This window comes from Pseudorca crassidens, chromosome 12 (genome assembly GCF_039906515.1).
Source record: "Pseudorca crassidens isolate mPseCra1 chromosome 12, mPseCra1.hap1, whole genome shotgun sequence".
Classification (NCBI taxonomy): domain Eukaryota; kingdom Metazoa; phylum Chordata; class Mammalia; order Artiodactyla; family Delphinidae; genus Pseudorca; species Pseudorca crassidens.
Window position 1 is genome coordinate 82,717,042 of NC_090307.1, and position 24,048 is coordinate 82,741,089.

Genomic DNA, 24,048 nt, shown 5'->3' on the forward strand with positions numbered 1-24,048 from the left:
TGTGTTTTTTTTTTTAAATTAAAAAATTTTTTTTATTATTTATTTTTGGCGCATTGAGTCTTCATTGCTGCACACATGCTTTCTCTAGTTGCAGTGAGCGGGGACTACTCTTCGTAGCAGTGTGCAGGCTTCTCGTTGTGGAGCATGGGCTCTAGGAGTGTGGGCTTCAGTAGTTGCAGCACGTGGGCTCAGTGGTTACGGCATGTGGGCTCTAGGGCGCGTGGGCTTCAGTAATTGTGGTGCGTGGGGCTCAGTAGTTGTGGCTCATGGGCTCTAAAGCGCAGGCTCAGTAGTTGTGGTGCACGGGCTTAGTTGCTCCACAGCATGTGGGATCTTCCCGGACCAGGGCTCAAACCCGTGTCCCCTGCATTGGCAGGCAGATTCTTCACCACTGCACCACCAGGGAAGCCCTCCTTTAATTTTCTGTGTATTTTTTGCATTTAAATCCATAGGCTTTTTGCAAATGCTGAAGGGGTCCATAGATCAAAGAAAAAGCTTAAGAATCCTTAATCTATAGGCTCCCTGTGCCCTGTTTCCCTGCAGTTTTCTCTCTCTTGCCTGAGGACAGCACCTCCACTTGTCCCTTTGCTTTTGTTCCGTTCTGCACACCCTGGGCCCTTACTGTGTTCATTATTCCTATCTTATTTGTTTATCTTATTCTTTAATACTGTGTTCTTTAATATTAACTGTATAATAAAATACATGGTTTAGTATATATTCATAGTGTAAAAACTTACGTAGAACTGAAGAATATAAAAAGGTAATCGCTCCTCTGGCCTCAAATTCCATTTCCCTGGGGGAATCCTATGGACTTGTGTGCAATTCAGAAAAATATTATTTTTAACCCTACTCTAGTCTGTATTAGAACACCTTTTACTTCCCCCTAAATTATATTTTAGTGCTTTACACATTAGATTCTAAAAGATTTACTCCACCTCTGTAATTACTCTCCCTTAGCTAGGGGCTTCGTCAGGAAAAGACGGGGATTGTGTCTTAGTCAAAAATGAATCCCCAGCTCATCCAAACTGAATGACCAGCACATACATTATCGGTACTCAGCAATGCTAAAATTGAATTAAAAATGGCCTCTTAGTTGCTATGTTGGCACCCCCTGTAACTGATGCTCTGTTGTGTATAGATTGGTCCATATAAAACTCATGGTACATGACGAGAAAATATTTTTTAAAAAATTATTTATTTATTTAATTTTGGCTGTGTTGGGTCTTCGTTTCTGTGCAAGGGCTTTCTCTAGTTGCGGCAAGCGGGGGCCACTCTTCATTGCGGTGCACGGTCCTCTCACTATCGCTGCCTCCCTTGTTGCAGAGCACGGGCTCCAGACGTGCAGGCTCAGTAGTTGTGGCTCACGGGCCTAGTTGCTCCGTGGCATGTGGGATCTTCCCAGACCAGGGCTCGAACCCGTGTCCCCTGCACTGGCAAGCAGATTCCCAACCACTGCACCACCAGGGAAGCCCGAGAAAATATTTTTTTTAACTGTTGAAAAATGTCACAGTATTAATAATTGATCAAAACAGAACAATATCATTGAAATAAGTTTTTTTAGTTATCTGGGATGTCAGTGTTTGAGAAAAAGTAGATTTAATTGAGAGATGAAATGGGTAGCTGAGGATTTTGGTGAAGACGTTTCTGAAAGTACATTTGAGGGCTTCTGATGTCAAGTCTGATAATGATTTTTTAATTTCATTCACTTTTATGTCATTTTGTAGTTATAATTTTAAATTTATTTTTATTAACTTAAAGCCTGTCACTAGCACATTAGTTGTTTCACCACTATTCTGGCCATTTAAAAAAATCTCAGACAACTTTGATTTTTCATAGTCCTAATTGACTGAGGATATATTGATAGAAGAGGAAAAGTTGAGCAGAGAACATTTATTTCCTGGGTGTGGGGCTGAAGAATGCCTAAGAGAGAGGCTGCGCATTGGTTGAGACATTTCTTTCTGATTACCACCAGGTGGCAGCACTGGCTCAGAACGACTGGGTTTCTGCCCTGAATTAGAAGGAAGGGAAGGTTTAGAGGCAGGGGACAACATTATGCCCTTTCCCTCTGTCTCCCCCTTTCCCTAAATTGGATGTCATAAGGCCGGGAATGAAGCACATCTTCGTTATATTTTATTATCTGATCATTTTATTGTTTTCTTTTTTTCTTTCTGTGCTTGTAGTTCCTTCAGAAACAGGTAACGTTTTTCTGCCAGTCACATTGTATTCTTGCTTCTTGCTTTTATAATGCTTTTGCTTCTTACCGCAGAGGATAATGGAAAATTAATATATTCTGACTTTATGGCATTGGAAAATCTGCACACAAATTCGCACAGTTGCAATTAGATTATAGCCAGTTGATTTTCTCAATTTTGCAGAAATCCTGGCAATAACATTTTACTATTTAATACCAACAATGATTTTTCAAAAATCCAAACATGGCTGTTAATAAAATAACATATTCAGGATTTACAGTAGTAGATAATGGTAATAGTGTAGAATGGAATATCCTGGTCTTGCTTCCTTCTAACTAATGATACTATGTTGACCTGAAATACAATATTTAGGATCAGGCTTTTCCCTGCCATCTTGACACTTTAGCCTCATTTTGCTGATTCTCTACTTCTGCACATCTTACGCACGTCTTTCCCTAAACCATTTCCTCATCTTTATATTTTGGGGGGGATTTATATCAACTTTGTTTCAACTTTGCGTATTTTTTATGACATGTGCATTATTGTTTCATCGCTTTCAAACCTGCCTCATGTTTTTCACAGTTAACTTTGATTTATTCTTGTGAGCAGACTTGAATCAAAGCACTACATTTACTAATGATGGTAGATTCTTCTGAAGCTCTTTTCTTAAACATCTTTATTGGAGTATAATTGCTTTACAATGGTGTGTTAGTTTCTGCTGTATAACAAAGTACATCAGCCATACATATACATATATCCCCATATCTCCTCCCTCTTGCGTCTCCCTCCCACCCTCCCTATCCCACCCCTCTAGGTGGACACAAAGCACCAAGCTGATCTCCCTGTGCTATGTGGCTGCTTCCCACTATCTTGTTTTACATTTGGTAGTGTATATATGTCCATGCCACTCTCTCACTTTGTCCCAGCTTACCCTTCCCCCTCCCTGTGTCCTCAGGTCCATTCTCTATGTCTGCGTCTTTATTCCTGTCCTGCCCCTAGGTTCTTCAGAACCTTTTTTTTTCCTTTTTTAGATTCCATATATATGTATTACCATATGGTATTTGTTGTTCTCTTTCTGACTTACTTCACTCTGTATGACAGTCTCTAGGTCCATCCACCTCACTACAAATAACTCAATTTCGTTTCTTTTTATGGCTGAGTAATATTCCATCGTATATGTGCCACATCTTCTTTATCCATTCATCTGCTGATGGACACTTAGGTTGCTTCCATGTCCTGGCTGTGGTAAATAGAGCTGCAGTGAACATTGTGGTACATGACTCTTTTTGAATTATGGTTTTCTCAGGGTATATGCCCAGTAGTGGGATTGCTGGGTCACATGGTAGTTATATTTTTAGTTTTTTAAGGAACCTCCATACTGTTCTCCATAGTGGCTATATCAGTTTACATTCCCACCAGCAGTCATTTGCTCATCTTTAAAAAGGGACTTTCTTTGGGGGAAATTTTAAAATTAAGGAATATCATTCCTTACTAATAGATACATACTTTTGTGTTTTCCCTCCCCTGCTTTTCTGCCCTCAAAGGAAAATGTGATGCTAAGTAACAACCTGTGAACAGTTAATTCCTTTATAAGGTTGGTATTGTAAACAGAAGATTTAACATGAAAATGTAGCATTAAAAAAATTAGGTTGTTTAATAATGGCCTCTTAATACCACCTCAATTGTAATTAGCAGAGTATAACTTGGTTCAGTGAAGTTTTAAATGCTTGCTTTTTCACATTGGCTCCCTGTTCGGGATTCTTTTTGATTTTGTTTAAAATCATACTGATAGAAATATATTTAAGCTATTTTTATTGTATATTTCAGTCTTTCAATTTGAGGACAGCTTGGCTCAGTCCCTAGTCTTTACTAAATACTTTGACATAGCACACGTACCCTACAATGATAAAAGTCCACTTATGTGGATCTGTTAAAAAAAAATCTTCTATTCTGGGTTTTAATTTCTTGAATAAAAACATATTTAATGCTGGGTTTCCATCTAAGTAAATGCTTTACTCATTTAAATATATGCTTTTCAAAAACTAGTGTGATTAAAACATTAACAGGATCTTAAATATGAATTAATAATCCCACTACTTCTTGTAGAACAGCCGTCCCCAACCTTTTTGGCACCAGGGGCCAGTTTCGTGGAAGACGATTTTTCCGGAGGTGGGTAGGGGATGGTTTTAGGATGATTCAAACGCATTACATTTATTGTGCACGTTATTTCTATTATTATTACATTGTAATATATTATGAAATAATTATACAACTCACTATAATGCAGAATCAGTGGGAGCCCTGAGCTTGTTTTCCTGCAACTAGATGGTCCCATCTGGGGGTGATGGGAGACAGTGACACCTGAAGTGTGTTGCTTATGTCCAGTCTACTCTGTGATCTCGTTTTGGTCGCTGTCACTGCAGAAAACCCTGCTTCACAAAGATAGGATGTTGGAAATGGAAGCAGGCTTTTCAGTGCTTTTGTGGCAATCTCAGGATATTCCACCTTGACTTTAATAATCCAGAATGTATGGAGATTTGAAGTTGTCTCAAACATACTTTTAAGGCCACTGTCATTTGCAGTCTCAAGCAGTTGATCGTCTTCTAGCACGAACAAAGTTGATTCATCTGGTTTATTCACAAATGGGTCGCGGATCCATTCCTTCCCAGTTCGGGGGTCTTTTGTGTTTGGGAAGTAATGCTCAAACTCTTTTGAAAGCTGAGATAGGTGATCATGCATCAGCTAGGAGAAAGAAGGCCCTGGCTCAGTTTTCTTTCAAAATCTTTGCTAATGTTTGAAACATGTCAAAAATCCCAGTGTTCACTTGTTGCCCCCATAATTCCAATTCAGCTTTGAATGCAGCCACCTTATCTGCCCACTTGAACACAGTTATCATTCTCCCTTCAAGTGACAGATTGAGTTTGTTGAGCAGGTTGAATATGCCACACAAGTAAGCAAGTTTTGCGACCCATTCTGTGTCACTGAAATGTGCTGCCAGTGGTGACTGTTTTTCTAAAAGAAATCTCTGGAGCGGCTCTCGTAACTCAGAAACTCTGGCCAGTGATCTACCTTTGGAAAGCCATCTCACTTCTGTGTGTAAGAGAAGACATGTGTGCTCTACGTCCATCTCCTCACAGAGCTGCCTGAGCAGACATGAGTTAAGGGCATGTACTTTAATGTGGTTGATAATTTTAATCACATCCTGCAAGACGTTGTTAAGTTCAGGTGACATTTTTTGGCTAGCCAGCATTTCTTTATGGATGACACACGGTGTATAGACTGACATTCAGAAGAAACCTCTTTGACCCGACTAGTGAAACCAGAAAAACGTCCAGTCATGGCAGCCGCTCCGTCCGTGCATATACCGACACAAAATGACCAGTTGAATTTTCCTGATGTGTAATCATTCAAAGACTTGAATAGTTCTGCAGCTGTGGTGGTCGTTGGCAACAAAAGTGCACATAACATATCATCACGCACATCCTCCTGAAAATTACATCGCACAAAAACAAGCGTTGTTGCCTTGTCAACATCGGTAGACTCGTCAACCTGGATTGTGTACCACGGCGACTCATTAATCCTCTCTAACAATTGTGCCTCAGTATCCTCTGCTATTTCATCAATTCGTCTAGTTATAGTGCTAGCCGAAAGAGGAACACGTGCCACCTTTTGAACTGTAGCCTCTCCTAAAAGTTCACGACAAATGTCCTTAGCAGCAGGCAGGATCAACTCTTCACCAATAGTAAAGGGCTTGTTAGCTTTAGCAATGCGGTTAGCCGCTAAGAGAATGATGCTCTCAGTGCAGACACATTTGATGAAGTGGTGGCCTTCAGTAATTGCTTCTGTTCTTTGTGTTCACGTTTTTTTCTTTTGAAAAACTCCAGAGGCTTGTCTTTTAATTCAGGGCGCTTGGTCTCCATGTGGCAAAGCAGTTTTGAAGGTTTCATGGCTTTGTTGGTTAGCTGGTCACCACATATTATACAAGTGGGCTTGGAGAATGTGAATCACCTGTTGCAATGAACCCATAATTTAAGTAGGACTCTTGGTATTTTCTTTTCAGTGCAGCTTTCTTTTTGTTGGCAGTCTCAGAGTCTTCTGCTGTCTCATCATTGGGTCTTTCCCCCTTTTCAAAGAAGTTCTCCAGTGATGTTTGTTTTCTACTCATTTTGGCTAGGGTTAGCTTATGGGCTTACCAAAACTGTGACTGAGACAAGTGCACAGTGCGGGAAAGAGGCGCAGACAGAAGTGGTAATTAAAACAATGTGCGGGCCACGCACGGACTAAAATAAGTGTCGGATTCTGACTTAAAGCCTGCCACCAGATACAGCTGTAAATTGAAGTACAACAACTCACTTGCCCCTATAAAGCCTGTCACCGGATGCAGCTTAATTGTCACTTGCCACTCACTGGCAGGGTATTGATACGAGTCTGCAAGCACTTATGGTCTCTGTGCAGTCAAACCTCTCCGCTAATGATAATCTGTATTTGCAACTGCTCCCCAGCGCTAGCATCACTGCCTCAGCTCCACCTCAGATCATCAGGCATTAGATTCTCATAAGGAGCACACAACCTAGATCCCTCGCATGCGCAGTTCACAGGTTTGTGCTCCTGTGAGAACCTAATGCTGCCGCTGATCTGACAGGAGGCGGAGCTCAGGCGGTAATGGGAGTGTTGCGGAGTGGCTGTAAATGCAGATGAAGCTTCTGTTGCTCGCCTTGCTCTCACCTCCTGCTCTGCAGCCTGGTTCCAGTACCAGTCCGTGGCCCGGGGGTTGAGGACCCCTGTTGTAGAAGATAACATGACTGGTTTGTAATTTTTCTGTGGTCTAGTTTTTTGTTCTAATTTTGTGAGAATTAAAGTAGGGAATTTCAGCCACCTAATGTAAGTCATTATTTGATGTTTTTCTTGGAGCATCTCACATTCTTGAAAATACACATGGCAAAATCAGTTTTACCAAGAATTTCTGTGACTTTAAGATGATGTAGAGTAGAACTTGACTCAGGCAAGTATCATATAAAGCCAAGTTTTTAGGGCCATCAGTGGCTTACAGCTGAAGATGGCATTATGAAGATAACATCAGTGGTTAGAACCTCTTAGCTTTTCCAAAATGCAGTCATCTTCCAGTGAATGCTAATCCCACTCGCAGCTGAGGCCTGCTGCTTTGGGGATCCCCCTTGGTACGCTCTTGGCTCTTATAATTGCTAGCAACAGGAGCCATGCTGCCTGATAGAGCTGGCAGCTAAGCCCATAGGTGCAGTTATGCTTTCATTCCCTAGTGTGCATGAATACACACCCACATCCACTTATCCACCTGTAGTTTGAGATGAGAGGAGGTAAGAGCTAGCTAGGCTTATAGTGCCATGCCTAAATTTGCTGGCTCAAGTTTCTTATTTCACCATCACCTTGCCCACTGGGGAGCCAATGACAGTTTTAGAAACAGTACCAAATCAGAAATCCCTCTGGAATTATCTCTTTTGAAGAAGACGCAGGTGTTGATTTTTTCCCTTCCTCCTCCTCCTTGATGGCAGCTTGAAGTAAGGGTGAGGGTGTGGTGACTGGGAGCCAGTACTCTCTAGGAGAGCCAGATCAGCAGAAGTATTACTCCGCAGCCCTGTGCTAGGTGATACCCTATAGGTCCGGACATCTAAATGTAAGCCGGTATCTCCAAAGCATTTCCGAACACTGTCATTGCCCAAGTAGACCTTTATTTAGCTGGGTCCTAACTTCCAACTAGAGATTTTCTTTTCTAGACAGCAGCTATGATATATATAGTTCCTGTCATGTGAGCATACTAATGCCATTCTGCTCTCACAAGCTAGTGCTTTTCAGTAACGTTAGCAGAGGAGGAGAGGATACATTAGGTGAGAAAGTATTGACAGGAAGTCCAGGTAGGACTTCTGGGGACAGGTAACACTGAACCTTCTGGGGACAGGTAACACTGTGGGGCCTGAGCTTTGTATTGGAGTGGCTCTAGGGAAATACGGGTTCTGTGTGGGGGTGGGTCACTTCGAATGGCTTTAGTTAGTAATGGCAACGGTATGTTAGGATACTGACCTCTGCATGTAGACGTGGATTTGGAAAGTTAAAAGATCAGCATACGTTTGGCTGAAGGAGCTCTGAGGGCATATCTAATTACTGGGTCTGTTAAACAAAAGAGATCTTGTTTTAGATGGATTGATAGAAAATTTCTGGATCAATTCTGAAACACAAAGCAATTATTTTTAATACAACTTATGACTTGTGTGACTACATTATAACATTTCATGTGGCTTAAAATTATATGGGTAAAACATACTTTCACCAGTAATCATCTATGATGCCATTTACTGAATTAAGTTTTTTGAAGGTTATAATATTAGAAGCATTACACATCTGAAAGCATACTGTTAATGAATGCTATTCTTTCTGTATCAGAAATTCACTTTTCATAATTATTTTTTAGCATACATCTCTGTTGATAAATCCATGTATGTATTCACGTAGCCCATTGTCTGGTTGTATGATCTTTCAACCAAAACCATCCTTTGCAGATGCTTTTACTGACTCTGCTATCAGTGCTAAAGTGAATGGTGAACACAAAGAGAAGGACCTGGAGCCCTGGGATGCAGGTGAACTCACTACCAGTGAGGAACTGGAGGCTTTGGAAAATGATGTTGTAAGCAAAATCTTTTCGATTAGTAACGCTATGGTCATGTGATATGGTATGACATCCTATCACTTGGTTTTAATTTAAGTATGTTGTTGTGAATATATTTAAAGTAGCAGTTTTATTGTGTAAATAGACTTTGCCCTATGCAGTATATACAGAAAAATGTTTCTTTGGGATGCTTATGAATTATTTGTATGTTTTTAAAGTAAGTCCTAATAAGCAACATAAAAATTTAAATTGGAAACCATGGGAAACTAGAAATGCTGGCATGTTTTGCTTTGAGTACTCTGCAGAATAGGCAGCCTAAGGAAAGTGGTGTCTTGTCTGTTGACTTTACCTAGCGGTGAGGTCAAAGTGTGACTTTTAGGCTTCTTGTCTGTCAGAGAGGCACTCATTATTAAGATATATTGTTAGATTACATTAGAATTAAAGCAATAAGTAAATTTCTTTGTCTTAAAATTAGGAACATTCTCAACAAAAATCTATTTCCAGAAGGCTCTTGGCATATATTATTTTTACTTTTCCCATAACACATCATCTATAAATCAAATACTTAATAATGACTCTGTCATTAGGATTCTGTAAATTCTGTTTCTAAACTGTGGAGATAGAAGCAAAGTTTCTTGCCAAAAATGAGTGTTTAGATAGTAAAATTTGAATGGGATGGGGGACTTCCCTGGCGGTCCAGTGATTAGAACTTCACCTTCCAATGTAGGGGGTGGCATGTTTGATCCCTGGTCGGGGAGCTAGGATCCCATGTGCCTCGTGGCCAAAAAACTGAAACATAAAACAGAAGCAATATTGTAACAGATTCAATAAAGACTTGTAAAAAAGTGGTCCACATCAAAAAAATCTTTAAAAAAAAAATTTTCAAAGGGATGAAGAATCTTTCATTGAATATTACAGAAAAGTCTTATTTAACAAATCTGCGTTTGATGTTTAAGTCATTTTCTAGTTGCAAAGCTGGAAATACATAGACAATGCATCATTATTAATTTTCAAACTTTTTAAAGAAGCACATATAACTGAATGTTAAGGTTCTCAGGTTTGTGCAGCACATCACCTCTGTGGAGGATATGGAAAAGCAGGCACTCTTTTTATTTTTTTTTCTAATTGATAGCAAAGCAGTTAAATTGATAGACGCTTTCTAGAGAGTATTCTGGCAATGTTTTATCAAAATTTAAAACACACATACACTTTATTTAATCTATGCTGGGTCTTAGTTGCGGCACGCGGGCTTCTTAGTTGTGGCATGCGGACTCTTAGTTGCGGCATGCATGTGGGATCTAGTTCCCCAACCAGGGAACAAAGCCGGGCCCTCTGCATTGGGAGCATGGAGTCTTACCCACTGGACCACCAAGGAAGTCCCCACACATACACTTTGGTCCAGCAATTCTACCTCTGAGAATTTATCCATAAGACTTTAAAATAATTATGTATGAGGATGTTTTTCACAGCATTTTATTCTAATAGTGAAAAATAGGAAACATCCTAACTGTCCATCAATAGGGCATGGGTTAAATAGATTTATTGTACCTCCGTTCAGTTGAAGTACTGTATGTCCACTGGAAAGAAAGATATTCTGGGAAGATATCTAAAACTTACTAAAAGAAAAAGCAGGGCTTCCCTGGTGGCACGGTGGTTGAGAGTCCGCCTGCCGATGCAGGGGACACGGGTTCGTGCCCTGGTCTGGGAGGATCCCGCGTGCCACGGAGCGGCTGGGCCCACGAGCCATGGCCGCTGAGCCTGTGCGTCCGGAGCCTGTGCCCCGCAACGGGAGAGGCCGCAACAGTGAGAGGCCTGCGTACTGCAAAAAAAAAAAAGAAAAAGCAAGTTGCAGAGAATTTTCAAAAAAGAGAGCTGATGATAATAATCATATTCTTACATATGTGCAGAGAATGTCTGGAATTATGCCCAAGAAGTTGTTAATGGTGGTTATCTGTGCACACTGGGATTGGCAGATTTTACTTTTCACTGGATGTCTTTCTGCACTGTTTAAATTTTTTACATGGAGCATATACTAAAAGAGCATATTTTAAAGCTTCCATAGGTAACTGATTTCCTACCCGCATGTGTTAGGCCAAAGTAGTTGATTTAGTGGTGGAATTGAATTACATTATAGTTTTATCTGGAGTAGCACAGAGGGAGCCAAGGTTAATGGGTGACCTTAGGGGCAAGTTTTAGTCTTGAAATTGCCATCAACATTGCTCAGATGACGCTGTGCCCTCTTCTGACATGGATAATGATAACCCCTTTCTATCAGTCAGACCTGATGATCAGTCAACTCAAAAAGGTTTCAGGTAAATACCTTGTAGAAAGGTCACCGTTAGGGAGTAGGGAAAGGAGAGAACCCTGACCTGAGGATATTTTATGAAGTAACTAAAATGTTCTGAACTTTTACTAATAACATCTCAAATAATTGTTTCGTATACAGTTGACCTTTGAACAGCACAGGTTTGAACCACACTGGTCCACTTGTACGCATTTTTTTGCAATAGTAAATACTATAGTAATGCACTATCCAAGATTGGTTGAATCTACAGATTTTCGACTATGCCTGGAGTCAGTGACCCTAACACCCCACCCCCCGAATTGTTGAAGGTTCGACTGTAGTTATTTACCAACTTGTAGGGGCTGATGTGTAGAAGAAAGTTTTTCCTTAAGACGTTTTTAAAGCAAATTTTTGCCTGTTTTTTAATTTTGCTAGATTTTGCTTGAATAGTACAATAGATATTGTTAACGTAGATATCGACTATAACTGAATTAAAGAAGACAAATACTTTGTCATTTTGAAAAATGAGCTTCATTTTCTTCTAGTCTAATGGATGGGATCCCAATGATATGTTTCGATATAATGAAGAAAATTATGGTGTAGTGTCTACATATGATAGCAGTCTATCTTCATATACGTAAGTTTTAAAAGTTTGCTTTTGTTTTAATACATATTTGCCTTTGATTTTCATCAACCTAAATTACGATGTTGAATAAATGTTTCTGTTGGATTTTAAGTTAAACGATTATGTGAAAGAATTATCCTTTTACTACCTACGCTGATAAATTCCCATTAAAACAGGGATTAAATATAGTTTACTTATACCCTAATTTTTTGCTCTAAATAAATTTTGTTTCATTTTTACACTGTAAAAACTCTAAGTTGGTAAGTGCAGAGGTTATGGGGGAATAGTCAATTTAACCAGTTTTGGAAATGTTATATTCCTCTAGGGAAAAGGTAATAAGAAAAATCAAGTTTTGATTTATAAATAGATGACTGTAGCTCTCTTACAGTTTTACCAGCATTTTAAACTCTGAACTCTCTTAATAGTTGATTGTGACAGATATGTAAACTATGACTGAAAAATACTCACTTTGCTTTTTCTTTTCTTCGTGTTTCAGGGTGCCCTTAGAAAGGGATAACTCAGAAGAATTTTTAAAACGAGAAGCAAGGGCAAACCAGTTAGCAGAAGAAATTGAATCAAGTGCCCAGTATAAAGCCCGGGTGGCCCTGGAAAATGATGATAGGAGCGAAGAAGAAAAATACACAGCAGTTCAGAGAAATTCCAGTGAACGTGAGGGCCACAACATAAACACTAGGTATTTAAAGGAAATCATGATGCAGTATTTTGGATACACAACTCAAGGTCTGTGTGAGAAGGTGTATTATTATTATTATATTTCATCTTCCTTTAATCTAGCTTAGGTAGAGAATGCAAATGGAGTTGGTTTCAGGTTCTGTTAGAGAAAACATTACAGTCATCTTGGAAAGTATTTTTTGAGCATCACCTCTGTGGAGCCAAGTGTTGGATATACAGTGATGAGCAAGTCGAGGTCTGGAAGAGCTTGTTAAAGAATAATGAACAGGTTGCGGGGGGAGTACATATAATTACAGTTCGTTATGATTTCCTAGATTAGAGGGGTGGTCAGAGTACTAGAAACATGCAAGTGAGGAGGAACTAGCATAACTTTGTGGGGTGAGAGAATGTCTAACAGAGGAGGTGATGTTTTGTGATAGGATAGTAGATCTGTCTGCCACTCAAAGAGACATAAAACAGAGGAGTTCCTTGTATGGTGAAAGAACTTGTCCAGTTCAGGGAAAACCTAGTTGTTTCATATGTCTGGAATACACAGTGTATGTTGAGGTTGCAGTGGTAACAGCTGGTGATAGGAACTGAGGTAGTGAAACTCTTTCTGTGTCATGTTAAAAAGCACCCTGTAGATAGGGGATGGCATGAACCAACTATGGGACATTGAGAACTGGCTGAGACATAGAGATCAGTTATTGTATTGAAGTAGTTCAAGTGTGAGAACTTGGTGACCAGTGAGACCAGAACCAGTGATAGAAAGGTTAGAAAAACCAGGGATGACCCTGAGTTTTATTTGATAAGCAGATTGGTGGTTGTACTGGTAATGGCGGTAGAAAACATGGAGCAATCTTGAGGGGAGATAGAGTGAGTCCATTTGTGCAATTTACTGCATTTGAGGGGCTCACAGGTCTTTTATGCATTTATTCATAAACATGTTGAGAAACAGCTGCTACATACCTGGTAGAATAAGATACACATTCTGTCTTCAAGGCACGCACAGCTTAGGAGTCGTGATTTGAATTAAAGTGTTCAGGGAGAGATGTTGAGACTGTGAGACTGACAGTGTGGATTTGGGGGATTGATGTTGAAGCCATGAAAAACTAATGAACAGCCACCAAGAGAAGAGATCACAGAGAAAACAAAGTAGAGAAAACCAAGGAAGAACAGTTTCGAGAAGACAGATGTTGATTGATAGAAACAGCCATAAAGAGGCCAAGTGGATAAGAATGAATACACATCTGTTATATTTTGTCCTTAGCAGGAATATCTGAGGGAAAGGAAAGGCCAGAGGCTAGAGCTTAGAGTAAGATGGAAGAATAGGGGTGTCTGGAAGTGGGGCCGTTTGGTTTTAAGTGTTTAACCTTTTAATAACAAGCATTCCCTTCTGCCTAAATTACTTTTAGATATGTTTCATTGGCCTGGTATCTATTAGGATAAAATGATTTAAAGGATCTCTCATTTTCAGGGAAAATAAATATATTCCTCCTGGACAAAGAAATAGAGAAGTCATATCCTGGGGAAGTGGGCGACAGAATTCACCGCGTATGGGCCAGCCTGGATCGGGCTCCATGCCATCGAGATCCACCTCTCACACTTCAGATTTCAACCCAAATTCTGGTTCAGACCAAAGAGTAGTTAATGGAGGCAAGTATTTTGACCAAATTTGTCAATGTCATTGATCAAATACATAGTTTTCTGAATATTTAGTTTTACATCGTTGATAAGAACATGCATACCTTTAATGATTTCTGTGGAGTGGTTTTCACTTAATTTAAATTTGCCTTTGTGGATATCAAATTAGTAAAACTAGTAAAAATTAGTATGTTATTGGCATATACAGCATTTAGCATGATGAAATACTCATGTATTAAGATAAAGTGCTAAATGTAACCAAAGACATTCACTTGGCAAAAAGAACACTCCACATATGTGAAGAAATTGGAAACTTTGGGTAGGTTCTCAGTTTTAAAAATACTGGATGATAGAATTATTTAGATATAGTTTACATGGAAAATCCCAATCTGTGTGAGACACTCAGTGGTTAATATAGATTCATTTTTATGAACTGTTTGTTTATATATTTATATTCTGCTTACTTCAAGAAAGGATTTGAGGTAACTTGCAATACAAGACACAATCAAGAGTCATGTGAAGATGGTGAAGAAAAAATGTGCTTAAAAAAAATAGAAAACTCTTAGTGTAAGGGTGAATATTGTAGTTTAGCTTAAGTAAAATACAGAAACTTGAGTCTCTAGTAGGAAGATATTTTTTTCTATTCTGCTTCCGTATATAGGTTAAATATAGCCCACGGGTCATGGATCTCTCATACAAGTCAGGGATATTGGACACAGCAGTGCCATAGACTGTATGGAACCATGGTAATTAATAATACTGATGGGGGACTTCCCTGGCAGTCCAGCGGTTAACACTTGTGCTCCACTATTTACAATAGCCAGGACATGGAAGCAACGTAAGTGTCCATCGACAGATGAATGGATGAAGAAGATGTGGCACATATATACAATGGAATATTACTCAGCCATAAAAAGAAACAAAATTGAGTTATTTGTAATTAGGTGGACGGACCTAGAGTCTGTCATACAGAGTTAAGTAAGTCAGAAAGAGAAGAACAAATACCGTATGCTAACATATATATGGAATCAAAAAAAAAAAAAAGGTTCTAACGAACCTAGGGGCAGGACAGGAATAAAGACGCATATGTAGAGAATGGACTTGAGGACACGGAGAGGGGGAAGGGTAAGCTGGGACGAAGTGAGAGTGTCATGGACATATATACACTACCAAATGTAAAATAGATAGCTAGTGGGAAGTAGCTGCATCACACAGAGAGATCAGCTTGGTGCTTTGTGACCACCTAGGGGGGTGGGATAGGGAGGGTGGGAGGGAGACGCAAGAGGAAGGGCATATGGGGATATATGTATACATATAGCTGAAAAAAAATAAAATGGGAAGCTTTTTAAAATTCATTAGCCTAAAATTAATTTTATCTTATTATTTGAAAGTAGTTATAAGGCCAACTCATGGGATTCTATTTATATTACTATTAAAATTATAATTACTCATGGAAAAAAAAAAAGACTCAGTGCTCCAATGCAGGGGACGTGGATTCAATCCCTGGTTGGGGAACTAAGATCCCACATGCTGTGCAGCACAGCCATAATAATATAATAATACTGGTGGTGTGTTAGTTACTAACTCAGGGCTAACAGTGGACATTCAATTTTAGGTATTTAAGTTTGGAAAGTTAGAAAAATAGAGAACACTAAGTTTCCAATTTCATTTGTTTTCATTGAGTCTTTCTCCAGAATTCCTCTCCAATGAACACTCTTGAGTATTTTCTATACATTTGTATTGGGGGTGAAATTTCTTTGCTCACTGAGTAAAGAATTTTAGTTGTTCATGAACAGAATTTTCAAAATAAAAAACCTGAAAGGGGCTGGGAAATGTATGATACTCAAGTGTGTGGAACCCTATGGAGAGGAGACCTGGACTGTTTCCTAAGATTAAGGTAAGTGATATGTCATGTTACGTGTTAGCTGTATCTTGACCTGTGCATATCCCTCAGTGTCGGTTTATTTGGTGATGACTGCTTTGTAGTTGCATTGTTTATTAAGCAGTCTCTTAGATGAATGTTTAACTGCATAAATTATTTAGAAGGTCCCCTTTTTCTAATTTGATAAGATTAAAATATGTGTTTTGAAAAGGCAATGAATATTAACCTGTCACTCCTGTGACTCTAGAAAATAGTAGAAGTAATGTTCTATTTCTACTTAAATGTACCTGCTTAATGAGATTTCAGACTCAACCTTACATTAAAGTATAAACTAGATGAAAACCACAGACAGTTATAAGAAACCAGCATTTTTAATGAGATATAATAGCTGATGTGTCAAGCTAAAACTTTTAATAATAATCTTATTCCTGAGTTTTGTGATTTATTGTGTGAAATTATCTGGTGTATGTTATACTCCTTTTAACAATTGATTACCAAGAAACAGTTATAGAAGCAGAATTAATAGGCAAAGTCTTAACTGTCTTCTTCAGTAGTATGTGTAGATCCTAATTAACCCTTTGGGAACGTGTATTCATTTAAACAGACTTAATTTTAAGGAGGTTAAAGTAAAATGTGAATTTATGTCAGTTAAGTTATGCTAAAACTTATCACAAATCAAATGACTGTCCTCAAAGGGTTAAAATGTGCAAGAAATCATTTTTGTCATTTTACTTTTTTTTCTGTTTACTTTTTTCCCTCATTTTTTTCTTTAGTTTTTATACTTTCCTTCATATCATTTGTTCTGTCAGGTGTTCCCTGGCCATCGCCTTGCCCATCTCCTTCCTCTCGCCCACCTTCTCGCTACCAGTCAGGTCCCAACTCTCTTCCACCTCGGGCAGCCACCCCTACACGGCCGCCCTCCAGGCCCCCCTCGCGGCCATCCAGACCCCCGTCTCACCCCTCTGCTCATGGTTCTCCAGCTCCTGTCTCTACTATGCCTAAACGCATGTCTTCAGAAGGTACAATACCACAATTTGTTCATGTTTTTGTTTGTCTTTGTTTAACTCCTATGTGAGTTTATAATTACAAAATAGTTTCCTCTTCATTATTTAATAACCTATAATTTCTGTGTTTTAACTTTAGTTTATTAAAACTATTTCTATTAACCTTTTGTTCATTAGAGAGAAATTTGATAAATGCTGTGTGAAGCTATGAACTATCCTGAATTGTAAGAATGAGGGTTTTGTCTCTGCCTGGTAATGATGCTCTTTACAGCCCAGGGCCTTCTCCCTTCCACTTTACATACAGTGTACAGTGGTTAATGGTAAACAGTGAACTTTCTTCATCAGTCTTGGACTTTTTGTAGAACCTATCATTTTATAGCTCCTTGGCCAAGGTACTAGTGAATTTGCCTGTTGGCCATAGGCAGGAGTGATGGTTTAGGGGTCCTTTTTGAGAGGGACATTACATGTAGCTGCCTTTGTGTGTTTACTCTTAGATTACAATACAGAGTTTAAATTTGTGTTTGGGGAATTTAAAAAAAAATAGTTTTGTAATATTTCATAGTAAAAGTCTTTAATGTGGAAGAAGTTCTTGATCTAAGATAAAATTTTTATCTTAGAAAGCTATGTATGAATTTTTAGGGTTTTATTTATTTCCCTTGTCAATAAAAAAGAATAAAATACTGTAGTTCTCATTCATTGATGCTAAATCCACCATTGCTACATATCAGATACATGGATGTGTTGTAGAAAGGTCACATTTTAATCTAAATGTCGTGCGTAAGTAAAAAACCTTTTTTCTGAATGATAATGACCTTTGACATTATTTCAGAGTATTTGATATGTTAAAATTTTAATCTGATTTGTTCATTAAAATTGCAGTTGATATTGCTTATGTTGAGACTAACACAGTTTTCTGGCATAAAATGCTTCCCTGGAGAAAACTAGTTGGCTGTTTTTTAATAAATTGTTGTCATCCAGGCAGGGAGGTCATGTGATCTTGACTAAAGCAGCTAACCTTGTTAGCTGTTGAACAGCATCATCAACAGCATGTTGAACGGCATGATTTTCAAGGTGACTTCCTTACTCAGAAGTGCCTGTGATGGTGGCCTCTAAATGAAAAGTTACATTCTGTTGACATATTTGTTGTGGTCTATTGTTTGCATAAGTGATGTTCGTGAGAATATATTAGATAAAATACAACTCATTAGTGAGTGTGAGCGTGTTTACAACAGTTAGATGTAAGGACTCACACAAAAGTACACCTTCTGCATATTCAGGGATGCTGTGTTATTCAGTTTTTCTTTTTAAATAATTTGAATTAAAATGTTTTCTAGTCATGTAGTTAGGTGACACTGAAGCATTTTTGAAATGTGAACTTCAAAATAAAACTATTAAATATAGTGGTTTTCTGTGTTTAATATGGAGACTGTATTTTGTTTCTGAAAGTATTTTACATATTGCCAAAGACTGAATTTTTTTAAGTTAGAGTTTGATTTCATTGAGCTATGCCAGCCGTCTTTCTTGGTCTTTTTCTGTAAAGGGACGTAAAAATTATGTATAAATATGCAAATACCCAGTTCTTAACTCATTCTTCAATATAAATTGTATCTCCAGTTGAAAATTATATAACATTAACATTCTTTGTAAGATCGTGCCCATGATTGAATTCCTACTCAGGGCACAAATTAATGTGACATTCTAAAGAGTTTGGCAAGGGACTTCCCTGGCGGTCCAGTGGTTAAGACTCCACATGTCCACTGCAGGGGGCACGGGTTCGATCCCTGGTCGGGGAACTAAGATTCTGTATGCCGCATGGCGCAGCCAAAAAAATAAAATAAAAAATAAAGAGTTTGGCAAGGTAAGGGTAAGGGGCCTTGGCTTTGGCATTAAGAATGAGTTTTGCCAGGTGTTATCACTGTCAGGTTTCTGTGGTAAGAGTCATTGTGTCCACTGTTTTCGCCTGACAGTTTTGTTTGAATGCACAGTAGACTTCTTTATAAATAGAAATTGCTAATGGGGTGACAGAATTGATTGATGTGGAATTTTGACAATTTGTATAGTGCAAATTTCTTCCCCAAATGTCAGTTATTCTAGTCTATAAGTCATGCCTTAATGGTAGAATTTTCAGTTCACAGCCTGTTAAGTATGAGACACTTCCTACAGGTGAGGACTGCTTTAAGACATGGGTCGTGAAATTGTTCACCATGGCAGAAGAGGTAGATAAATTAAGGGTTTGGAGAAATTTAAGAAGGAAAATGTGCATCTTTTTACTGGTACAAAGACATATCGCGGTCAACAGTTCGTTGTTTAAAATTTTTTTCCCCGAATTTTAGAGGTAATATATTGTAGAAAATTTGAGGGAAAAAGGTAAAAGTATGTGTTAAAATAAAAATTATTGCCTCATGTAGCTATAACTCTGTTAATATTTTATTATATTTATTTTTGTATGCCTACAAATAATGGGTATAGATTAAAGAAACTGCTAAGATCTCTGAAGAGATATGAATGACATCTTATTGTTAGATTTCTTACCACCAACTGCATCCCTCCCTTTCTTTAAAAAATAAAGGGAAATAAAATAAAATTTATTTGTCAGATTTTATGGCATTCCACAAAATAATTCTGAAAGAGTATGGCCAAAAATATGTGTGGTGTTTGTTTCCTTTTTCTTAACCAAGAAGAAATGAGAGAGAGGGAATGTGTGTGTGTGTGTGTGTGAGAGAGAGAGAGAGAGAGAGAGAGAAAGAGAGAAAGAAAGAGAAAGAATGGTCTTTGTGTATTTAGCAAAACAGTAGTACTGATGGACATTGTGGCATTCATGTGATGTTCACTGTTTCTTTCTTAGGGCCTCCAAGGATGTCCCCAAAGGCCCAGCGACACCCTCGAAATCACAGAGTTTCTGCTGGGAGGGGTTCCATTTCCAGTGGCCTAGAATTTGTATCCCACACCCCACCAAGTGAAGCGACTGCTCCTCCAGCAGCAAGGACCAGTCCCGCAGGGGGCACGTGGTCATCAGTGGTCAGCGGGGGTAGGTAACACTTGGCTTGGAGCATAATGACAAAGTTCATTTTGTTATTCTACTAGATGTAAAAAGGGCTGAGCTTGAGCTATGTTAAATATATATATGAAAAATAGTGGAGTAACCAGGAATTGGGAAAACAGTTTTTTTTCTGGGCTCTACCACTTACCATATGTTAGGGCAAATCATGTGATCATTCTGAATTTCAGTTTTCTCAGTGAGTAATCTTTAGCTAATCTACTTTATGGTCTTGTGATGAAATTCATGTGGGGTTCATAAATAAGAATATACTTCATAGTTTTATAAAGTATCACTCAAAGGGAAGGCAATTATAGTACATAACATTTGGAGGGATCATATTTCGTGTCTTCTTAGCAACTTTGTTAATTGATTCATTCCACAAACATTTATTTTGGACTTACAGTGCTGTGTGTTCCCCCCCCCCATTCATTCATTCCATACATTTTTATTGACATCCTGCTTTATGCCAGGCAGTATTCTGGGCGCAGGTCCTTGTGTTTCCTAGCATCAATATATGGCACTAATTCCTGACCATATTTCCCTTTTAAGGAATAACAAACACGGGGGCCCGAGTTTTATCTCTGATTAGTCTGAAGAATATGCTGATGGCAGCTATAAAAGTGTGAAAAATATACTTTGACAGGATCTTACAATTAAGACTGCTTTTGGGGCTTCCCTGGGGCTTCCCTGGTGGGCCTCTCACTGTTGTGGCCTTCCCCGTTGTGGAGCACAGGCTCTGAGCCTGTGGCTCAGTGGCCATGGCTCAGGGGCCCAGCTGCTCCGCAGCATGTAGGATCTTCCCGGACCGGGGCACGAACCCATGTCCCCTGCATCAGCAGGCGGACTCTCAACCACTGCCACCACCTATTTTAAAGAAACAGTCTCACTTTTTAGTAGAGAATGTTATCTTTATCCTAAAAAGTAGCATTTTTCCTGCCTTAGAAATCCAGTTTCTAAATTCATTTAAAATACTTCGTTTTAGAATTAATACAATTAGTTAGGAGGGAAAACTACTGTGGGGCATAGGTATTAGTAATTGCTTTCATTCTTCAGATATTTGTATTGTCCATCATCACTGCTATTCCTGAGACTTTGGAAAAGAAAACAGGGTGATGGGATAAAAAGTAATTGGGGAGGAGGTCAGATAGAACTATTTTACCTAGATCTTCAGAAAAGCCTTTTTGAAGAAGTGGCATTGAACTGAGAATATAATGGGTAACTTTTCTCTTTCTTGTAGTTCCAAGATTATCTCCTAAAACTCACAGACCCAGGTCTCCCAGACAGAATAGTATTGGAAATACTCCTAGTGGGCCAGTTCTTGCTTCTCCCCAAGCTGGTATTATTCCGGCTGAAGCTGTTGCTATGCCTGTACCAGCTGCATCTCCTACGCCTGCCAGTCCTGCATCCAACAGAGCTGTAACCCCGTCTCTTGAGGGTATGTAAGAAAGGGCTTCCAGATCTACAGTGTCATTTGTGAAGTTGAGTGTTAGAGGTTTAAAAGTTTATGAAAAATGGCTATGTTGTTTTATTCATAGGTATGTATCAATATTTGAGGGTACATTTAAAATTTTATACAAATAAAGTTAGTTGTTTAAGTAATGCTACTAATTTCATATGTTATTCTTGAATGTGTGTTGTTAAGATAGTTTACATTCCTGGGTAGTAAATGTCAATATAAATAAAATTATTAGTGTTTCATATGTCTGCAAAGTTAGAAAGCCTCTGTTTAAATGTTCTTTTCCAAAAACATGGGATCAAAATTGTTGAATATGTTCCCCTTTTACTTCTATAGCTCCTATCTAACTTTGAGTTTTTGTAAAATATTATTTTCTAGCTAAAGATTCCAGGCTTCAGGATCAGAGGCAGACCTCTTCTGCAGGGAATAAAGAAAATATGAAGCCCAATGAGACATCACCTAGCTTCTCAAAAGCTGAAAGTAAAGGTTAGAGCTTTAAAAAGTCTTTGGGTATAACTGTAGAAATAGGAAGGAATAGGTCTTACTCTCATGCCCAATACAGAGTATTTTTGGTCAATACTTTTTCTTAGGATTGTGCATACTTAAATGCATAATTTAACATGTCAAAATCTATAATTAACATATTGAAATTTTTATTATTTTGATAATAGAGTTTATTTTCATTTCTAACGTCCCATCCTAAAAGAATTTTAAGTTAAAGATTAGAAATAAATCTGGATCTAACACTTCTTAATTTTACAGGTATATCACCAATTGTTTCTGAACATAGAAAACAGATTGATGATTTAAAGAAATTTAAGAATGACTTTAGGGTAAGTATTGTGTTGACTGATGAATTAGAATTAAAAAAAATTTTTTTTAAGCATTACTAAAAATTCTTACATCATCCATTTACAAAAATGCATTATGTATACACCCAGAAAAATCAAACCATGTGTATAGAAAGCTAAACATCTTTTTTTTTTTTTTTTCCTTTTTAATTTATTTATTTTTTGGCTGCGTTGGGTCTTCGTTGCTGCACGTGGGCTTTCTCTAATTGCTGGGAACAGGGACTCCTCTTCGTTGAGGTGCGCGGGCTTCTCTCATTGCGGTGGCTTCTCTTGTTGCAGAGCACAGGCTCTAGGTGCGCGGTCTTCAGTAGTTGTGGCACACCAGCTCAGTAGTTGTGGCTCGCGGGCTCTAGAGCGCAGGCTCAGTGTCGTGGCGCACGGGCTTAGTTGCTCTGCGCCATGTGAGATCTTCCCGCGAACCCACGTCCCCTGCATTGGCAGTCAGATTCCCAACCACTGTGCCACCAGGGAAGTGCCTAAACATTCTTAAAGTTGTCTTTGCGTATTCTTAAAGTTGTCTTTACATATGCTTTAAGTGAAGTAACTAAAATCATGAGATTTGGTAAGAACAATAGAGATATTAAATGAAAGAGAATGTAATTCTGACATTGGAAGTCACCATAACGTAAGTTATTTGATATTCATTTGACTACTTTATTCAGTGACAGTGGAGCAAGGCCAAGGCATTGATTATCTGATGTGGCATGTGGAAGATGTACTGGACCCTGGTTTTACAAAAGAGTTGCAGATTTGCACAAATGTATTGTGGTAGACATCCTTCTATAGTATCATTTCTCTCCCTTAAGACTTGCTGGATGTACTCTGATCTCTCCTTTTGCACAATATTTACTGTTAACATATTGTGCATATCAAGGTATATTTTGAGACCAAATCAAGAAATCATCCTGAAACTTAGCTTCTTAATGGAGGAAAATCTGATTATCAGCCTTTGAAAGAAGACTTAAAAGATGAATGGATCAAAAGCAAAAAGCAGCCTTTTCCTAGCCTGTTGTTCTAGCTTCCTAAAAATTAATAAGTTTTTGCCAGTAGCTTCATTCCTGACTTTTTGGCACCGTTTAAAATATTAAATATTATTTCATACTTTAGCACATTTATCTATTCAGCTTTAATGCTATTAGCAGTTGTAAATTTAATTTTTAATTTTTTAAGCTATAGTTAGTGCATGGACACGATACAAAGAATGCCCAGTGACTGAATGCCCAGATGCCCACTACCAGGTTAATACATCAAGCACTCCAGCACAGTTAAAGTCTCTGTGTACTTACCCGCCTCAGCTGCATCCTCCTGCCAGAGCGAAGGGTATCTTTCCTTGCAGTTCTTTATACTGCAGATGAAAAGATCCCTAAGCAACAGATGGTATTATTTTGCATAATCTTCAGTTTGATATAAGTGTCATGTTCTTGCCCGTACTTTTATTTCAGCATTATTTTTTACAGTCGTTCATTCCCTTCTTATAGTACACTTGCATGAATTTATTATGTTATGAAGAAAAGAAATTTTTTTACTTTGAAGCATATTAGTATGTTATTTGTAACAGTTTTATTGAGGTATAATTTGCATATCATACAATTTAGCCGTTTAAAGTGTACAATTTAGCAGTTTTTAGTATATTCACAGGGTTATACAGTCATCACATAAGCCCTTAGCAGTCACTGCTTATTAGCTTTCAAACACTCCTCCCCCCAACCCCCATCCTAAACAACCATTAATCTGCTTTTTGTCTCCATGGATCGCCTGTTC

General features: G+C 38.4%; 1 protein-coding gene across 30 annotated transcripts in view; it reads left to right on the forward strand.

Moving 5' to 3' along the window:
- Positions 1 to 24,048, forward strand: part of ATXN2 (ataxin 2) — a 127,665-nt gene that overhangs the window by 58,781 nt on the left and 44,836 nt on the right. For 29 of the 30 annotated variants that reach the window (XR_010933337.1, XR_010933336.1, XR_010933340.1 and 26 more), the window contains exons 6-14: positions 8,723 to 8,847; positions 11,659 to 11,750; positions 12,235 to 12,432; positions 13,888 to 14,066; positions 16,746 to 16,955; positions 19,786 to 19,968; positions 21,218 to 21,415; positions 21,815 to 21,922; positions 22,199 to 22,269. Coding sequence is in view for 11 of the 30 variants with exons in the window: in XM_067700825.1 (XP_067556926.1) it covers positions 8,723 to 8,847; positions 11,659 to 11,750; positions 12,235 to 12,432; positions 13,888 to 14,066; positions 16,746 to 16,955; positions 19,786 to 19,968; positions 21,218 to 21,415; positions 21,815 to 21,922; positions 22,199 to 22,269 (1,364 nt within the window). In the remaining 19 variants the exon portion in view is untranslated. The remainder of the gene's footprint in view (positions 1 to 8,722; positions 8,848 to 11,658; positions 11,751 to 12,234; positions 12,433 to 13,887; positions 14,067 to 16,745; positions 16,956 to 19,785; positions 19,969 to 21,217; positions 21,416 to 21,814; positions 21,923 to 22,198; positions 22,270 to 24,048) is intronic. The other variant, XM_067700834.1, reaches the window with a different exon arrangement.